At 35.7% G+C, this 14235-nt stretch overlaps 1 protein-coding gene across 6 annotated transcripts in view; it reads right to left on the reverse strand.

The window, feature by feature from the left end:
- Positions 1 to 14235, reverse strand: part of TRIM37 (tripartite motif containing 37) — a 135759-nt gene that overhangs the window by 28575 nt on the left and 92949 nt on the right. For 4 of the 6 annotated variants that reach the window (XR_006775576.2, XM_045773543.2, XM_045773544.2 and 1 more), the window contains exons 19-21: positions 11683 to 11991; positions 2742 to 2870; positions 2201 to 2390 (exon numbers count right to left, since the gene is read on the reverse strand). Coding sequence is in view for 5 of the 6 variants with exons in the window: in XM_045773543.2 (XP_045629499.1) it covers positions 2201 to 2390; positions 2742 to 2870; positions 11683 to 11991 (628 nt within the window). In the remaining variant the exon portion in view is untranslated. The remainder of the gene's footprint in view (positions 1 to 2200; positions 2391 to 2741; positions 2871 to 11682; positions 11992 to 14235) is intronic. The other 2 variants (XM_087854549.1, XM_087854548.1) reach the window with 1 other exon arrangement.

Here is a 14235-nt window from a genome sequence, read left to right on the forward strand (position 1 = left end):
ATGTAGTGATCTGAAGGGGCACCTGCACCTCAATGTTTATAGCAGCAATGGCCACAACAGCCCAACTATAGAAAGAGCCCAGATATCCATCAACAGATGAATGGATAAAGAAGATGTGGTATATATACTAAATGGAATAGTATGCAACCATCAAAAAAATGAAATCTTACCATTTGCACCTACATGGATGAAACTAGAAGGTATTATGCTAAGTGAAATAAGTCAATCAGAGAAAGACAATTATCATATGATGTCACTGATATGTGGAATTTGAGAAACAAGGCAGAGGAGTATAGGGGAAGAGAGGAAAAAAACGAAACAAGAAGAAACCAGCAAGGGAGACAAACCATAAGAGACTTTTTCCCCCCCATAAGAAACTCTTAATCTTAGGAAACAAACTGAGGGTTGTTAGAGTGTAGGGGGGTAGGAGGGATGGAGTGGTTGGGTGATGGATACTGGGGAGGGTATGTATTGTGGTGAGCGCTGTGAATTGTGTAAGACTGATGAATCAGACCTATAACTCCTGAAATAATAAATTATATGTTAATAATAATAAAAAAAGAAATTATTTTTAACCAAATAAAAACAATATAGCAGTATAACTTTAAAAATGGCATCATCAGAAAATTATTCTTGGTAAATATTTATGTGCTTTAATCAGTTTCAAAATACTCTAATATTATGCCATTGATATTTTTCTGATGAATATATTTTGTTCAATATGGTCTTGTAAGTAAAATTTTTACATATAATTACAATCATCTTAAAGATGCCATTTTAAAGATGATAAATTTTAGAATTGTTTAAAAAAAGCTATATAGTCACAGCTGCTTAAATATGCATAAAAACTGAGAAGACACAGCATATATAAAAAATTAAAAACAGCAGTAATGTGTGTAGGCAGGAAGTTGGAAAACTAAGCAGATGGGAGACAAAGATGGGGAAATTTTCACTTAATATTCTTTTCTTACTTCCAATTTGAACCACTTATTATCAGTATGTAAAATTTTTGCTTACAAACTACTTTAAATCAGGCAAGGAAAAAAAGACACAAGTTAGAAAACACCACATAAGCCAGGCTAGCAATACAATTAACTGTAAAATGAGTGTTATACCTAAGAGCAGCAGATATTTACAGAGGATTTTACAGTCTAGAAAAAAAGTCTCTGGTCATATACATTTAATTGTTATGACTAAAGACAGATATAAATATCTCTACGACAAAATATAAAAGCTAGTTGTAGCTTCAACCTGAAAGGAGTACGTATAAAATCAGGATAGGTAATGGGAAGGAGAAGACAATCCTAATGATTATAACACCTTTCCACTGCTTAAACGAGAGCTAAAACAGAAAACTAAATCATACCAGCTGTTCTTTTACATCTGGTAATTATCCAAACCTTAAAACTGTTTAAATTAGGTAAACTTAGGGGATGTTAATCTCTGTCTAAATTTAATTCCAAGTTTTTTTTTTCAAAGTCTCCAAGGTAGAACTATTCCATTGCTTACACTTAGAAACGTATTTAATACCTAGAAAATAGATCAGCAGATGGATATTAATGGCTCATCTAGCACATTCACAGGCAATACATACCATAATCACTCTATCTTTTTAATGGATGGTGGTTTAATTGACATGGCTGGGATTTGAGTTTATTTTTCCTGGGCGAGAGATAAAGGTCATGACTACCATATAGTATATCCTTTTGAGAAATTCCAACTCTGAGTTTTGAAGACATTTTCATAAGAGAAGAGAAAATAGATGAGATAAAAGTACAAAAGCAGTGTTAAAATAAAACTGCCAGAAGTGCTTTGTTACATACAAAATATGTGTGAAAGACCTATGACATAATACAGCCCAGCACAAATGTCTTTGAAAAGTGTTGAGGACACAGGAGAAACAGAAAAAAAAAAAGCTGATACATACATCAAAACTTACAAGGCAGAATTCACACAAGGTTACACACTTCAGTGAAAATGATCTCTTAAGATAACTGAATGTCTGATACTATCTCATTTGATTCCATTAAGAAAAAAAGGTCTCCAGTGCTTTATAGTTAGATTTTAATACAACAAACAAGCCTTCCATCTGCTAAAAAATTAACAAAGTGGAAATTTATTTTATTCATTATGATGTAGACTTAAAGAGTGTCAAACAAAGCTATAGCTATTACTCTATTACATAAACAAAAGAACTTACCCCAAGGTGACCATTTTCCTCCTTTTCTCAACAGCAGGTAAACCACTGAAAACCGCAACCACAACAGCATCCGAACCCAAAGCCTGACACTGCCGGTCTTCAGATTTTGGCAAAATATCACTGATAGTGTCATGTGTTAAGGCTCGGGGAGAACTGCGCCTGCTCCCAGACTGAGAGCTTCCTGGGGAGCCTATAGAAAAGAAAGGGGATACTCAGAAAGAAGGCAAACAAAAGCTCTCTAGTCTCCACTTTAGAATATCTCCCTACATAAACATTTTTAAACTGCAGGAAAACTCAAAAACAATCAAAAAATATATCCCAGTTTTTTTATGCCAAATATTTAAAATTAAGGAATCCAAAATATGCAGTCTAACGGCTGCATTTTCTTACCAATGGGTCTATTCTCTTGGGAGATCAAGGAACTTTCAAATCAAGTTTCAGCATTGTTGGTGCCTTTGAAGATCTAAATCTATGTACACCATAAGATCAATTTTAAATAACAAACATCTATCCACTGAAATTCTAAACTCTTCAAATTTACCTTCAGATAGAGTTTGACAGTCTCCCTTTGAACGGCTATTTTCCCCAGAGTCTATTGCTCTTCGAAGTGACAGACTACCAGCTACACTGGACCGAGCTGGCTTGGGTGAATTACTCTTCTTATTTGTGGCTGCAAAGACATGTAAAAATATTTCCGAATAAGATAAAAATAGAACAAAACTCACTACCTAGGCAGTCAGAGGAAGGCTAATCTTATGGAATGTATTCTATCTACTGTGTCCAAAAAACCCAGGACACTCTGGTCCCAAATGGTTTATTTGGGGTTTTATGCAAAAGGTGTTCCTACTATGCTTCTTGTGGAGCAGAGTCTCAACAAAACCAGAAAAATATCAGTAAATTTCAAAAGAAAAATCCTGGGGCGCCTGGGTGGCACAGCGGTTAAGCGTCTGCCTTCGGCTCAGGGCATGATCCCGGCGATCTGGGATCGAGCCCCACATCAGGCTCTTCTGCTATGAGCCTGCTTCTTCCTCTCCCACTCCCCCTGCTTGTGTTCCCTCTCTCGCTGGCTGTCTCTATCTCTGTCAAATAAATAAAATCTTTAAAGAAAAAAAAAAAAAAAGAAAAATCCTACCAGATATGAATTCCAATCTCAATGTCCAAGTATTAACAACAAAAATACAACCCCCAAACTACTTGAAAATTGTAAATTACTGGATTAACAAGAAAATCAATGATTTAGAAATAAATCACAAATACAATACACAAGATGTTTGTGGCTAAAACAATTAGGGAAAAAAGTGTATAGCCTTATAATGAATTAGAAAAAAAATGAAACTAAGTGGACTAACATGCACAGACTCAAAGAGATAGAAAAAGAATAAAAATAAATAAAAAGAAAGCAGAAGACACGCATTTAAAGGTAATAAATAGGATCAGCAAGGTAGTAGGACACAAGACCAAGAACTGATTATCTTTTCATAGACCAGCAAAGCACAATCAAGAATGCAATTAAATAAACAATTCCATTTATAATAGCACCAAACAGAATAAAGTACTTAAGAAAAATTTAAGAAATGTAAGACTTACATATTGAAAACTATCACACACTGCCGAAAGACAATAAAGATGAAAATTTTTGAATCTTTGCAATAAACGCTTAATAAAAAAAAAAGATGGGGAAAAAACTGTGTTCATTGATCAGAAGACAATATTGTTAACATGGCAATACTCCCAAAATTGATCTAGAAATTCAACACAATGTCTACAGAAATTCCAACTGTCTTTTTTAAAATTTTATTTTTAATTTTTTTTAAAGAGAGAGAAAGGAGGAAGGTGAGAGAGACTCTCCAGCAGACTCCCAGCTGAGTGAGTGAGGAGCCCAATGTGGGGCTCAATTCCACAACCTGAGATCATGACCAGAGCCAAAATCAAGAGGTGGACGCTTAACTGAGCCATCCAGGAACGCCAATTGTCTTTCTAACTACAGAAATTGATAAGCTAATTCTAAAATTCATATGAAAAGATCCAGAATACCCAAAAACATCTTGAATGGAAGACTCACACTTCTGATTTCAAAAACTTGCTATAAAACTATACTAACCGAGACTGTGTGGTATACTGGTATAAAGACAAAAATATTGATCAACGGAACAGAATTGAGAGTCCAGAAATAAAGCACTTATGGTTAATTTTTGGTAAGGAGGCCAAGACAATTCAATGGACAAAGGGGAAAAAAGATGGACAATAACAAGTGTTGGCAAGGACATGGAAAAATTGGAACCCTCAACTGGGTTCTAATTAGGAATTGGATGGGAATGTAAAATGGTACAGCTGCACTGGATACAGTTATGGCAGTGCCTCGAGAAGTTCCCCTATAACCCAGCAATTCCAATTTTAAGCATATACCCAAGATAAATAAATACATATGTCCACACAGATATATGTACATGAATATTCATAGCAGCATTATTCATAATAGCCAAAAAGTGGCAAAACACTACATGATGTCCATCAAATGATGAGTAGGTAAACAGAACATGGTTCACATATACAATGAAGTTATGATTCAGCCATAAAAAGGAATGAAATAATACATGCTATAACATGGATGACCCTTGGAAATGTTATGCTAAGTGAAAGAAGCCAGACACAGAGGCCTCATATTGTATGATTCTATTTATATGAAAAGTCCAGAAGAAGTAAAATATATAGAGAAATAAACTAGAGGTTACCAGGGGTTAGAGGAAAGGAAAAATGGAGAGTGACTGTTCATGGGTATGGAGTTTTTGGGGAGAGGGTGATGAAAATGTTGTAGACAGTGTTCTAGATAATGGTGATCATTACATGACTTTGTGAATATATTAAAAACTGTTGAATATGTACACTTGAAAAAAAGATGTGAGAAAAAATTAAGACAAATTTTTCCACTACAATGTATATATAAATTATAATACAGTCCTTAACCAATAATGCATTCTGTTAATGCACTATTAAAACAGAAATAAAGGTAGAATTTAATGTAACAAAAAGGCAGAAGAAAGTAGATGAAATATATCTAAGAATTAGGTCTTTGAAGAGACAAATAAAATGGACAAGTTTCCAGCAAGTCAAATCAAAGGGCAAAATAAGAAAACACATATAAGCAAAATAAGAGAAAAAGTTTAACAGCCCATATTCAGAGGACTTTTTAAAATTTAAGAGACTAGCATAAGTGGCTTTATGCCAATAAATTAAAATATCTAATAAAATGAGTAATTTTCAAGGAAAATTAATTATGGAAACTGGTTTAAGGAGGAGAAATATGAGACCAATAAACACACTGAAATTAAAAGGTTGTTAAAGTTCTGTCCCTGAAAGAACTACTAAATGATTTTATGAATGAATTTCATTAAACTTTTAAAGAGCAGATAAGATGTTAAAATAATTTCATAGACAGAAAAGGACAAAAGCTTCTGAATTTATTCCATAAGGCTGGCATAAAATTGGAATTCAAATGGATGAAGGATAATGTAACAAAAATATAACTCCATTTTACTTATGACTACAATAGTCAAGAATTTGAACTAAAGTATTAGCAAACTGAAATATGGCAGTACATTTTTAAAAATTACAAATTATCAAAACCAAGTAGGATTCATTCTACTATTTCAAGAATGGTCATCATTAGATAAAGAATGTAATTCTTTAAAGTTAAAGTAATCAAACAAAATAATATGATCATTTTGACAGATGCCAAAAAAGCATAATTCTATACAACTTCTTGATAAATAAACAACCTCTTAGTAAATAGAAAAAAAGGTAGTTTGGTGCAATGGTGAAAGCCATTGGGTCTGTGGTTCAAGTTCTTGGCTCTCCCAATTACCACTGTGAAACTCTGAGGATGATGTTTAATGCCCTGTGCCTCCATTTATCCATCTGTAAATTGGGGATAAAAATAACTTGCCACAGAGTTGTTGGGATTAAGTGAGTTAATGCACATGTGACTTAGAATGATATCCCACACAGACAGTGGTACTTATTGTACATAGTAATTATTAGCAATAGAAGGATGTATCTTTTAGGTTGGTAAGAACTATTAAAACATATAGCAGGGGTGCCTAGGTGGCGCAGTCGGCTATGCATCTGACTTGGTTTCGGCTCAGGGCGAGATCTAAGGATCATGAGATCAAACCCTGCGCCCAGCTCTGCACTCAGTACGAAGTCTAATTGAGATTCTCTCTCCCTCTCCTTCTGCCCCTCCTGCTCCTGTGCTCACACTTTCTCTTGCTCTAAAATAAAAAAATAAATCTTTAAAAAAAATATATAGCAAATTTTGTACTTGAGAAAACGAAAGGAATTCTCTATTACTGCTATTAGTTAGCATTGTTCTGAGACCCTAGCCTAGACAATGAAAAATGTAAAGTAAATAAGCAAAAAAGAAATGAACTATAATAATTTGTTGATAATATGATCACCTACTTAAAAATTCAAGATTTGACTGAAAAACTCAGAATTTAAAAATTTCACTAGGTGGGCTGAATACAAGACAAACATGTAAAAACCAATAGTATTCCTACAAGTGACAAATAATTAGAAAATATTACGGGGGCAGGGGAAGAAATCCCATTCACAATAGCAACCTAAGTTATAACCTATCTAGAAATGAATATAACATACAGAACTTATATGAAGAAAACTAAAACTGTGAACTATATATAAGAGATGACCAGAATAAATGGAGACAAATACCATGTTCCCAGATGTTAATGCTTCAATACTGAAAAAATGTCAATTCCCCAAATTAAATGTAATTAAATCCATTAAATAATGCAATTCCAGTCAAAATGTTTTTCTGGAAGAGTAAATGTGCAAGAACCATCAAGAATATTTTGAAAACAAAAACAAAAATGAAGGCAAGTCAATCAGTATTACAAACTATGAAATATAGTAGTTAAAGACACCACAAATATTCAGGTAACAATATCAAATTGCTGTTTTTGCAGGTCAAAAATAGTTGCATGTTGGCAATTTCACATGATTTAACCTCTATGAACGACTTAAAACCAGAACAATGCAAATAAGGGAATTTGGTCTATTAATAAAGGGTGCATTTCATATTGTTGGACAGAGTGGATTCTTCAAAAAACATGTTTCTTTTGGGAAAAAGAAAATACCTGAACTTACCTCACACACCATCATGAAAAACAAATTATATATGGTATAGTGACCTAAATGTTAAAAAGTTTTAAAAAAATACTGTAAGAAAACAGGGGTCATTTTTATAAACTTGGGAGTCAAAGGCCTTCGAAATAAAAACATTAAACCCAAAAACTATGAATACTATTAATAGATCTAAAATAAAAAATTTAAAACTGTCAGAAAAATAAAAGCAAGTGGCAACAGGAGAGAAGTACTTGCAAAAGTAGGTAACAAAAGCTTTTTGCAAAAGTCCATCTAAAGAGCATTATTTCTTTTTGTTTTAAATTGTCATTTCCTTGACAACTAGATTGGGTTGAGTATCCTTCGAGATGTATACTGCCCATTTGTATTTCTTCTTACGTTAACAGCCTAATCATAACCTTTACTTCATTTTCTATTGAACTGTTATGCTTATTTTAGGAGAATTTTAGGTATTTGGCAATCATCCTCTCCTCTATTCATCTCTACTGGATTACTGCCACCAGTATCAAGCATTAATATATCCCATTTTAATAAACACACAAATAGCCCAGAAATAAATGCTCACATATATGCTTAAATGATTTCTTTTTTTTTTTTTTTTAAAGTAATCTCTACTTCCAAAATGGGGCTTGAACTCACAACCCTAAGATCAAGAGTCACACACTCTACTGACTAAGCCAGCCAGGCACCTCTTTAATGATATTCAACAAGGGTATCAAGACCATTCAATGATGAGAGGAAAATCTTTTCAACAAATGGTGCTAGGAAGGCTGATGATATCCACACATGAACAAATTTAAGTTGGACCCTTACCTAATACCACATACAAAATTAACTAAAAATAGATCCAAGACATTTATAAATATAAGATCTAAAACTATAAAATTCTTGGGGCTCCTGGGTGGTGAAGTTGGTTGGTTTAAGTGTTAAACTCTTGGTTTCGACTCAGGTTGTGATCTCAGAGTTGAGCCCCGCATGGGGTTCCACACTCAGCACAGTTTCTCTCTCCCTCTCCTTCTGCCCCTCCCCCACTCTCCCAAATACATAAATCTTAAAAAAAAAAAAATAACAACAAAACACCCCTACAAAACTCCAAGAAAACATAGGGGAAAAGCTTCATAACATCAGCTTTAGCAATGCTCTTTTGAAATATGACACCAAAGCACAGGCAACAAAAGGGAAAAAAAGATAAAACAGGACTTCACCAAAATTAAAACCTTTTACCATCAAAAGATAAAAGCAACAGAGTGAAAAGGCAACACGCTGAATAGGAAAAAATACTTGCAAATCATATATCTGATAAGGGATTTTTAAAAAAAGATGTATTTATTTAAGAGAGAGCACACATCCATGCGCACACGTGTTGGGGCAGGGGGCAAAGGGAGAGGGGGAGAAGAGAAACTCAAGCAGGCTCCCCACTGAAACCAGAGCGCAATGCAGGGCCTGATCTCACAATGCTGGGCTCAATCGCATGACCCTGAGATCATGACCTGAACCGAAATCAAGAGTCAGACGCTTTATCAACTGAACCACCTAGGCGCTCCATCTGATAAGGGATTAATATCCAGAATACAGAGAACTCTTAAAACTCAAAAACAAAAAGCCAACCCAGGGCACTGGGCTGGCTCGGTTGGTAGAAGCTGTGACTCTGACTCTTGATCTCGGAATCATAAGTTTGAGCCCCACACTGGGTATAAAAATAACTTAAAAATAAAATCTTGGGGGGGGGGTGGGGAAGAAAAAAAAAACCAACTCGATCCATTTCAAAAATGGGCAAAGGATCTGAATACACAGTTCTCCAATGAAATGAAAATATATACAAATGGCTGATAAACACTATAAAATGTTCAACATCACTGATAAATGTGAATCAAAAGCATAATAAGACAATAAAATACCACTTCACATGCATTAGTATGGCTATTATCAAAGACAAAACAAAACCACAAAATTATAAGTGATGGGGAAGGTGTGGACAAACTGGAGCCCTTGTGCACTATTAGGTAGGAATGTAAAATGGTGCAACCTCTATTGAAAACTGTATGGCAGTTCCTCAAAAAATTATAAACTGAATACCATATAATCCAGCAATTCCACTTTTAACGTATGTATGTCCAGAAAAATGGAAAGCAGGGTCTTAAAGAGATCCTCATAGCTGCATTATTCACAATAGCCAAAAAGTAGGGGCCAGTCCAGTGTCCATCAAAGGATGAATGGATAAACAAAAAGTGGCATATACATACACACACAATGGAATACCATCTAGCCACAAAAAGGAATTCTGACACATGCTACAATATGGATGAATGCTGAAGACATTAAAAAAAAAAAAAAAGCTGACACAGTTGGTCAGATACTCCTTTATTTATTTTTAAAGATTTTATTTATCTGAGAGACAAAGAGAGAAAAATCACATGCAGGGGGAGCAGTAGGCAGAGGGAGAAGCAGACTCCCCACCAAGCAGGGAGCCTGATGCAGGACTCAATCCCAGGACCCTGTGATCATGACCTGAGCCGAAGGCAGACACTTAACCAACTGAGCCACCCAGGCTCTCCAAACCCTAAAGACATTATGCTAAATGAAATGAGCCAGCCACAAAAGTGTGTTTCCACTTATACAAGGTACCTTGAATAATCAAATTTATAGAGACAGGAAGTAAATAGTGGCTGCCAGGCACTGGGAGGAGGAAGAGTAGAGAGCTATTGTTTACTAGGTAGAGAGATTCAGTTGTGCAAGATAAAAAGAGTTCTATGGATGGATGGTGGTGACGGTAGCACAACAATGTGCATGTACTTTATGCCACTGAACAGTACTACTTTAAAAAGGTTAGGACAGTAAATCCTGTTTAACAAATCGTGGTAAATTTCTTTTAAAAACTGAACACAGACTGGAGTCAGCATTTGGGAGTCAACAATATCAGATACTTGTTTAAATGGAGTTTAAATGGAGAAGAGAAATTTTGGCTCTGGGGCACTTTAACCTTTAAAGGCCTGGTAATGAAGGGGAGGCCAGTAAAGGAAATTATGTGACCCCATAAGCTTCAGATTTATGTACCATTCACCTGCCTAGAAGACATTTTACTAAGATAACCAAAGACATCTCAAACCTAACATGTTTAAACAAGAATTCTTAACTTCCTGCCACCCCCCAACCCCCACACCAGCTTTTTCCTTATTTGATTTGCATCTAAATTAATGATAGTACCAGTCACTAAGTTGCTTGGGACAAAAACTTAAACATCATTCTTAGTTTTTTTTCTTTCCCTACAACACTATCCAGTCTTTCTTATGAGGGTTGTGGAAAAGAACTGAGACCTCTTGGTCTAAAATACCATTGTACGTAATGAACTGACTTCTCTCCCATGTATCTAGAATAGTACTAGTTATGCACCATCCTTGGGAGAATTAACAAAGATGGGAACCTCGGACAGGAAGGGATGCTAGACTATGAGCAAGTCCACCTACCCACTGTCGTAACCGTATTTCACACACACTATTGTTATAGTCACACACACTGTTTCACACAACTCCCATTCAAACCTTCAGACCCTTCTCCATATAGCAAGTATGTAATCTCTGTAAAAGGTAAATCAGATCATAAACGATCTCCCAACCCCCATTTTCATTCTCTAGAGACTTTCTCCTAAAATGAGAATAAAACTCAAACTCCTTATCCTGGTCTTACAAGTCCATACCTGATACAGAACCTGCCTACCTCTCTGCCTTATCTTCTAGTACTCTCCCCTCTGCTTTGTTCACCATATTCAATCATACCAGTATTCCTTCGAGCTTTCAAACATGCAGAACAGCAAATCCTTTATCACTGCCTTTGCATTTTCTGTTCTATCTACCCCTAACAACATGTCCCACTGATTTTTGTATGGCTGCTGCCTTCTCAACCGTTAGGTCTCGGTTCAAATGTTGCTTCTCAGAGACTTTCTCTTACCACCCTAACCTAAGCAGCACACTCCTCATTTTCCCATCCCATTCCTCTGTTGTTTCCTTCACAGTACTTTTTACTAACTGAAATTATCTTTATTTGTCTACACATTTTAATGCCGATTCCCACCACATGAATATACAAAAGTTAGATCCAACGGGTTAAGGATTGTCTTATTTATTGCCCAGCACAAAATACGCAATCAAGAAATGTTATCTCTATATAGTAGAAAATATACAGTCAGTTTTGAAAGGGAGAAAAGGTTGTATATATAGTCTTATAATTCGTTGTAAGAGAGATGTTTAAATATTATTCTGAAAATAACCCAATCTCTAGCTTCCCAAATGACACAGAGGGAAATGACACTAAAAAGATCCACTTACAGTTTCGTATGTAACAACCAGCAACTGAGGATTTTGCCAGGAGCTCCATTCCCAAATCCTGTAATCTGCCAGAGTTTTCAGTTCCACAGGCAGCCAGAGCTGCCTGGTCAGCAGAAAAAAGGCTTGCCTGCATATCCCCACAAGCAGCATTGCTGCTTTTGATTTCTGAAAGTGTATTCTTTACATCAGTTTTCATACATCGAACTTCAGCCATCTGAGTTTTGAGTCTTTTTAGCATCTTTAAATCAGAGGGAACTCGCCACATTGCCTGCTGCTTCCTTTGGTCTTTATCTTTTCGAGAATATGATGCTTTAGAGAGAAAGTTACAAGTCATATTAATATAGACTTCAACACTCATGATAATGTCAATATAAGCAAACTTGATGTGTAAAAAAGCTGAGGTGCTTTAGGTGGTATTAATCATAAAAGCATGTATTAAATTCCATTAATGAAAATAAAGATAGATACAAGTATCCTAACTTTATTCACACCTTCAAAGTTAGAATCTGGGTCACATTATAACCACTCAAATCTGAATTAGTTATTTAATTCTAAAAGTTTAAGAAAGCTGCCCTACTGCCTATGCTTTCTTCTTTATGTCTCCATTTTCCTCAAATTTCCTACACTGAGCTTTTATTATCTTCATTAATTGAAAAAATGAAACAACCACCCCAGAAGCCAATCAAATATGCTACACATAGTATGTACAAATACATATATTCCAACTAAGTTTAAAAAGTTGTCCAATGCAGTTACAGCTATTAAGTCCCACGGAGCATCATAAAAGAACAGCTTCCTGTCACTGAGTCTTTGCAGTCTCTAAAGTAACAATGTTTTCACTCTTCCCAGAGAAAGCAGCTATTTCTCAATCCACCTCCTCACCCCACAAATATTAAAAGGAGAGGCATATTTTGAATATCAAAGAACATTATGACTGACTCAAAGCAGAAAGAAACCAAGCCCTACAAACAAAAAATGGGGGACCAACAGGCACTAACTAGAGAAAGAACAAGTCATTATTAGCAGGAATGACACCTTAACTTGCCTACACACTGCAACAACCTTCTACCATAAAAGAGGAAGTACAGTAAAAAGCAGACATTGTAATGTGTTCAACAGTCATTGCCCCACTTCTAACTTACCAAAAGGACTCAGATTGTATCTGGTATCAGGTGGTGAGCAGCAATGTGCTCAAAGGACCCTCCTTTGGCCCCAGAGCATATGGGTCCAGGAATGGTCTAATAAACTCATTCCTCTGACAGTGTTTAGGGAGGGTACGTGACTCACTTCCAGCCAAAAGTCTTCTGGGAAAGATTCTCCTATCTTAATAGATTTTATTGTCTCTGTTTATTTAAGAAACATCCACAAAGAGCTTACTGAATTAAATTAAGTCATTTAGTTCTTTCATATCAATCCTCTGAGGGAACTAAATTCTATTTTTCTTTTCATTTTATGGGGGGGAGGGCAGAGGGAGAGAGAGATCTTAAGCAGACCCCACGCTCAGCACAGAGCCCAACATGAGGCTTGATCCCATGACCTGGGGCAAAATCAAGAGTCGGACACTTAACCGAATGAGCCACCCAGGCACCCGTAAAAAGAATTTTCTATAAATGAGGTAAGGAGAGATTTTAGAAATCCAGGATTTGGTCTCAGATCTACCATTTAGTTGCTGTAACTTTACAGAAGTCCACCAACTTCTGAGTCCATTATTTATTTGTAAAATGAAGACAATAATATACACCTAATGGGGTTGTCATAAGGCTCAAAAAACTCAGTGTTTATGAAAGCATTCTGTGGTGTAGTACCCATCCAAACCCTTTCCACCAAGATGTCAGAAATTTTTCTAAAACCCTAATCAGATATTACTTTCCTGCTTAAAATCATTCATGAAAGCACCAGCGTGGCATCTGAGGCCCACTATCTGAGGCCCTTGTCTCTCAGTGGCTTTAATCTTTTACCTCTACCCCAAATATATCCCAATGTTTTGGTATTACTTGCAACTCTATAATACACAGGCAATGCTATATCCCACTTCTATACTTTACATGTGTCCTATTCCCTTCTCTTTTACCCCAAACCAAAGGAAATCTATTTCGAAATGTCTACTCCTTCAGGCACCTAAACCACCAACTGCCTCTGTTCTTCCAAGTCATTTTTACCTAATTTTTCATAGTACTTGGAGTATACTCCTATTGCAGCACTTGTCACATTACAGTAAGGAAGACAAATATATAGACTGTGAACAGCTTATGGTGGAGATTACATCTTAGTGATCTTTGTATTTCAGGCCAAACAACTTATGGCATAGAATGTTCAAAATGTTTTGCTAACTAAAATCTTGCACCCCACATCTACATGGACTTAAATATGAAAATCTGTATTAACATACATGGTTCAGTTTATTATTACTAGAAACTGACAAAGATTCTAAAAAAGTAAAAATCGCAGATGGGAAAATACAAAATAAACAAACCACCTTCATCTGATAGACAACTACTGAGCCTGTTTCAAATGCTAGGCATTGTGTTGGGCAGGAAATACAATAGTGAACAA

Source organism: Ursus americanus, chromosome 23 (genome assembly GCF_024610735.1).
Source record: "Ursus americanus isolate L20-20 chromosome 23, mUrsAme1.1.p, whole genome shotgun sequence".
Lineage (NCBI taxonomy): Eukaryota > Metazoa > Chordata > Mammalia > Carnivora > Ursidae > Ursus > Ursus americanus.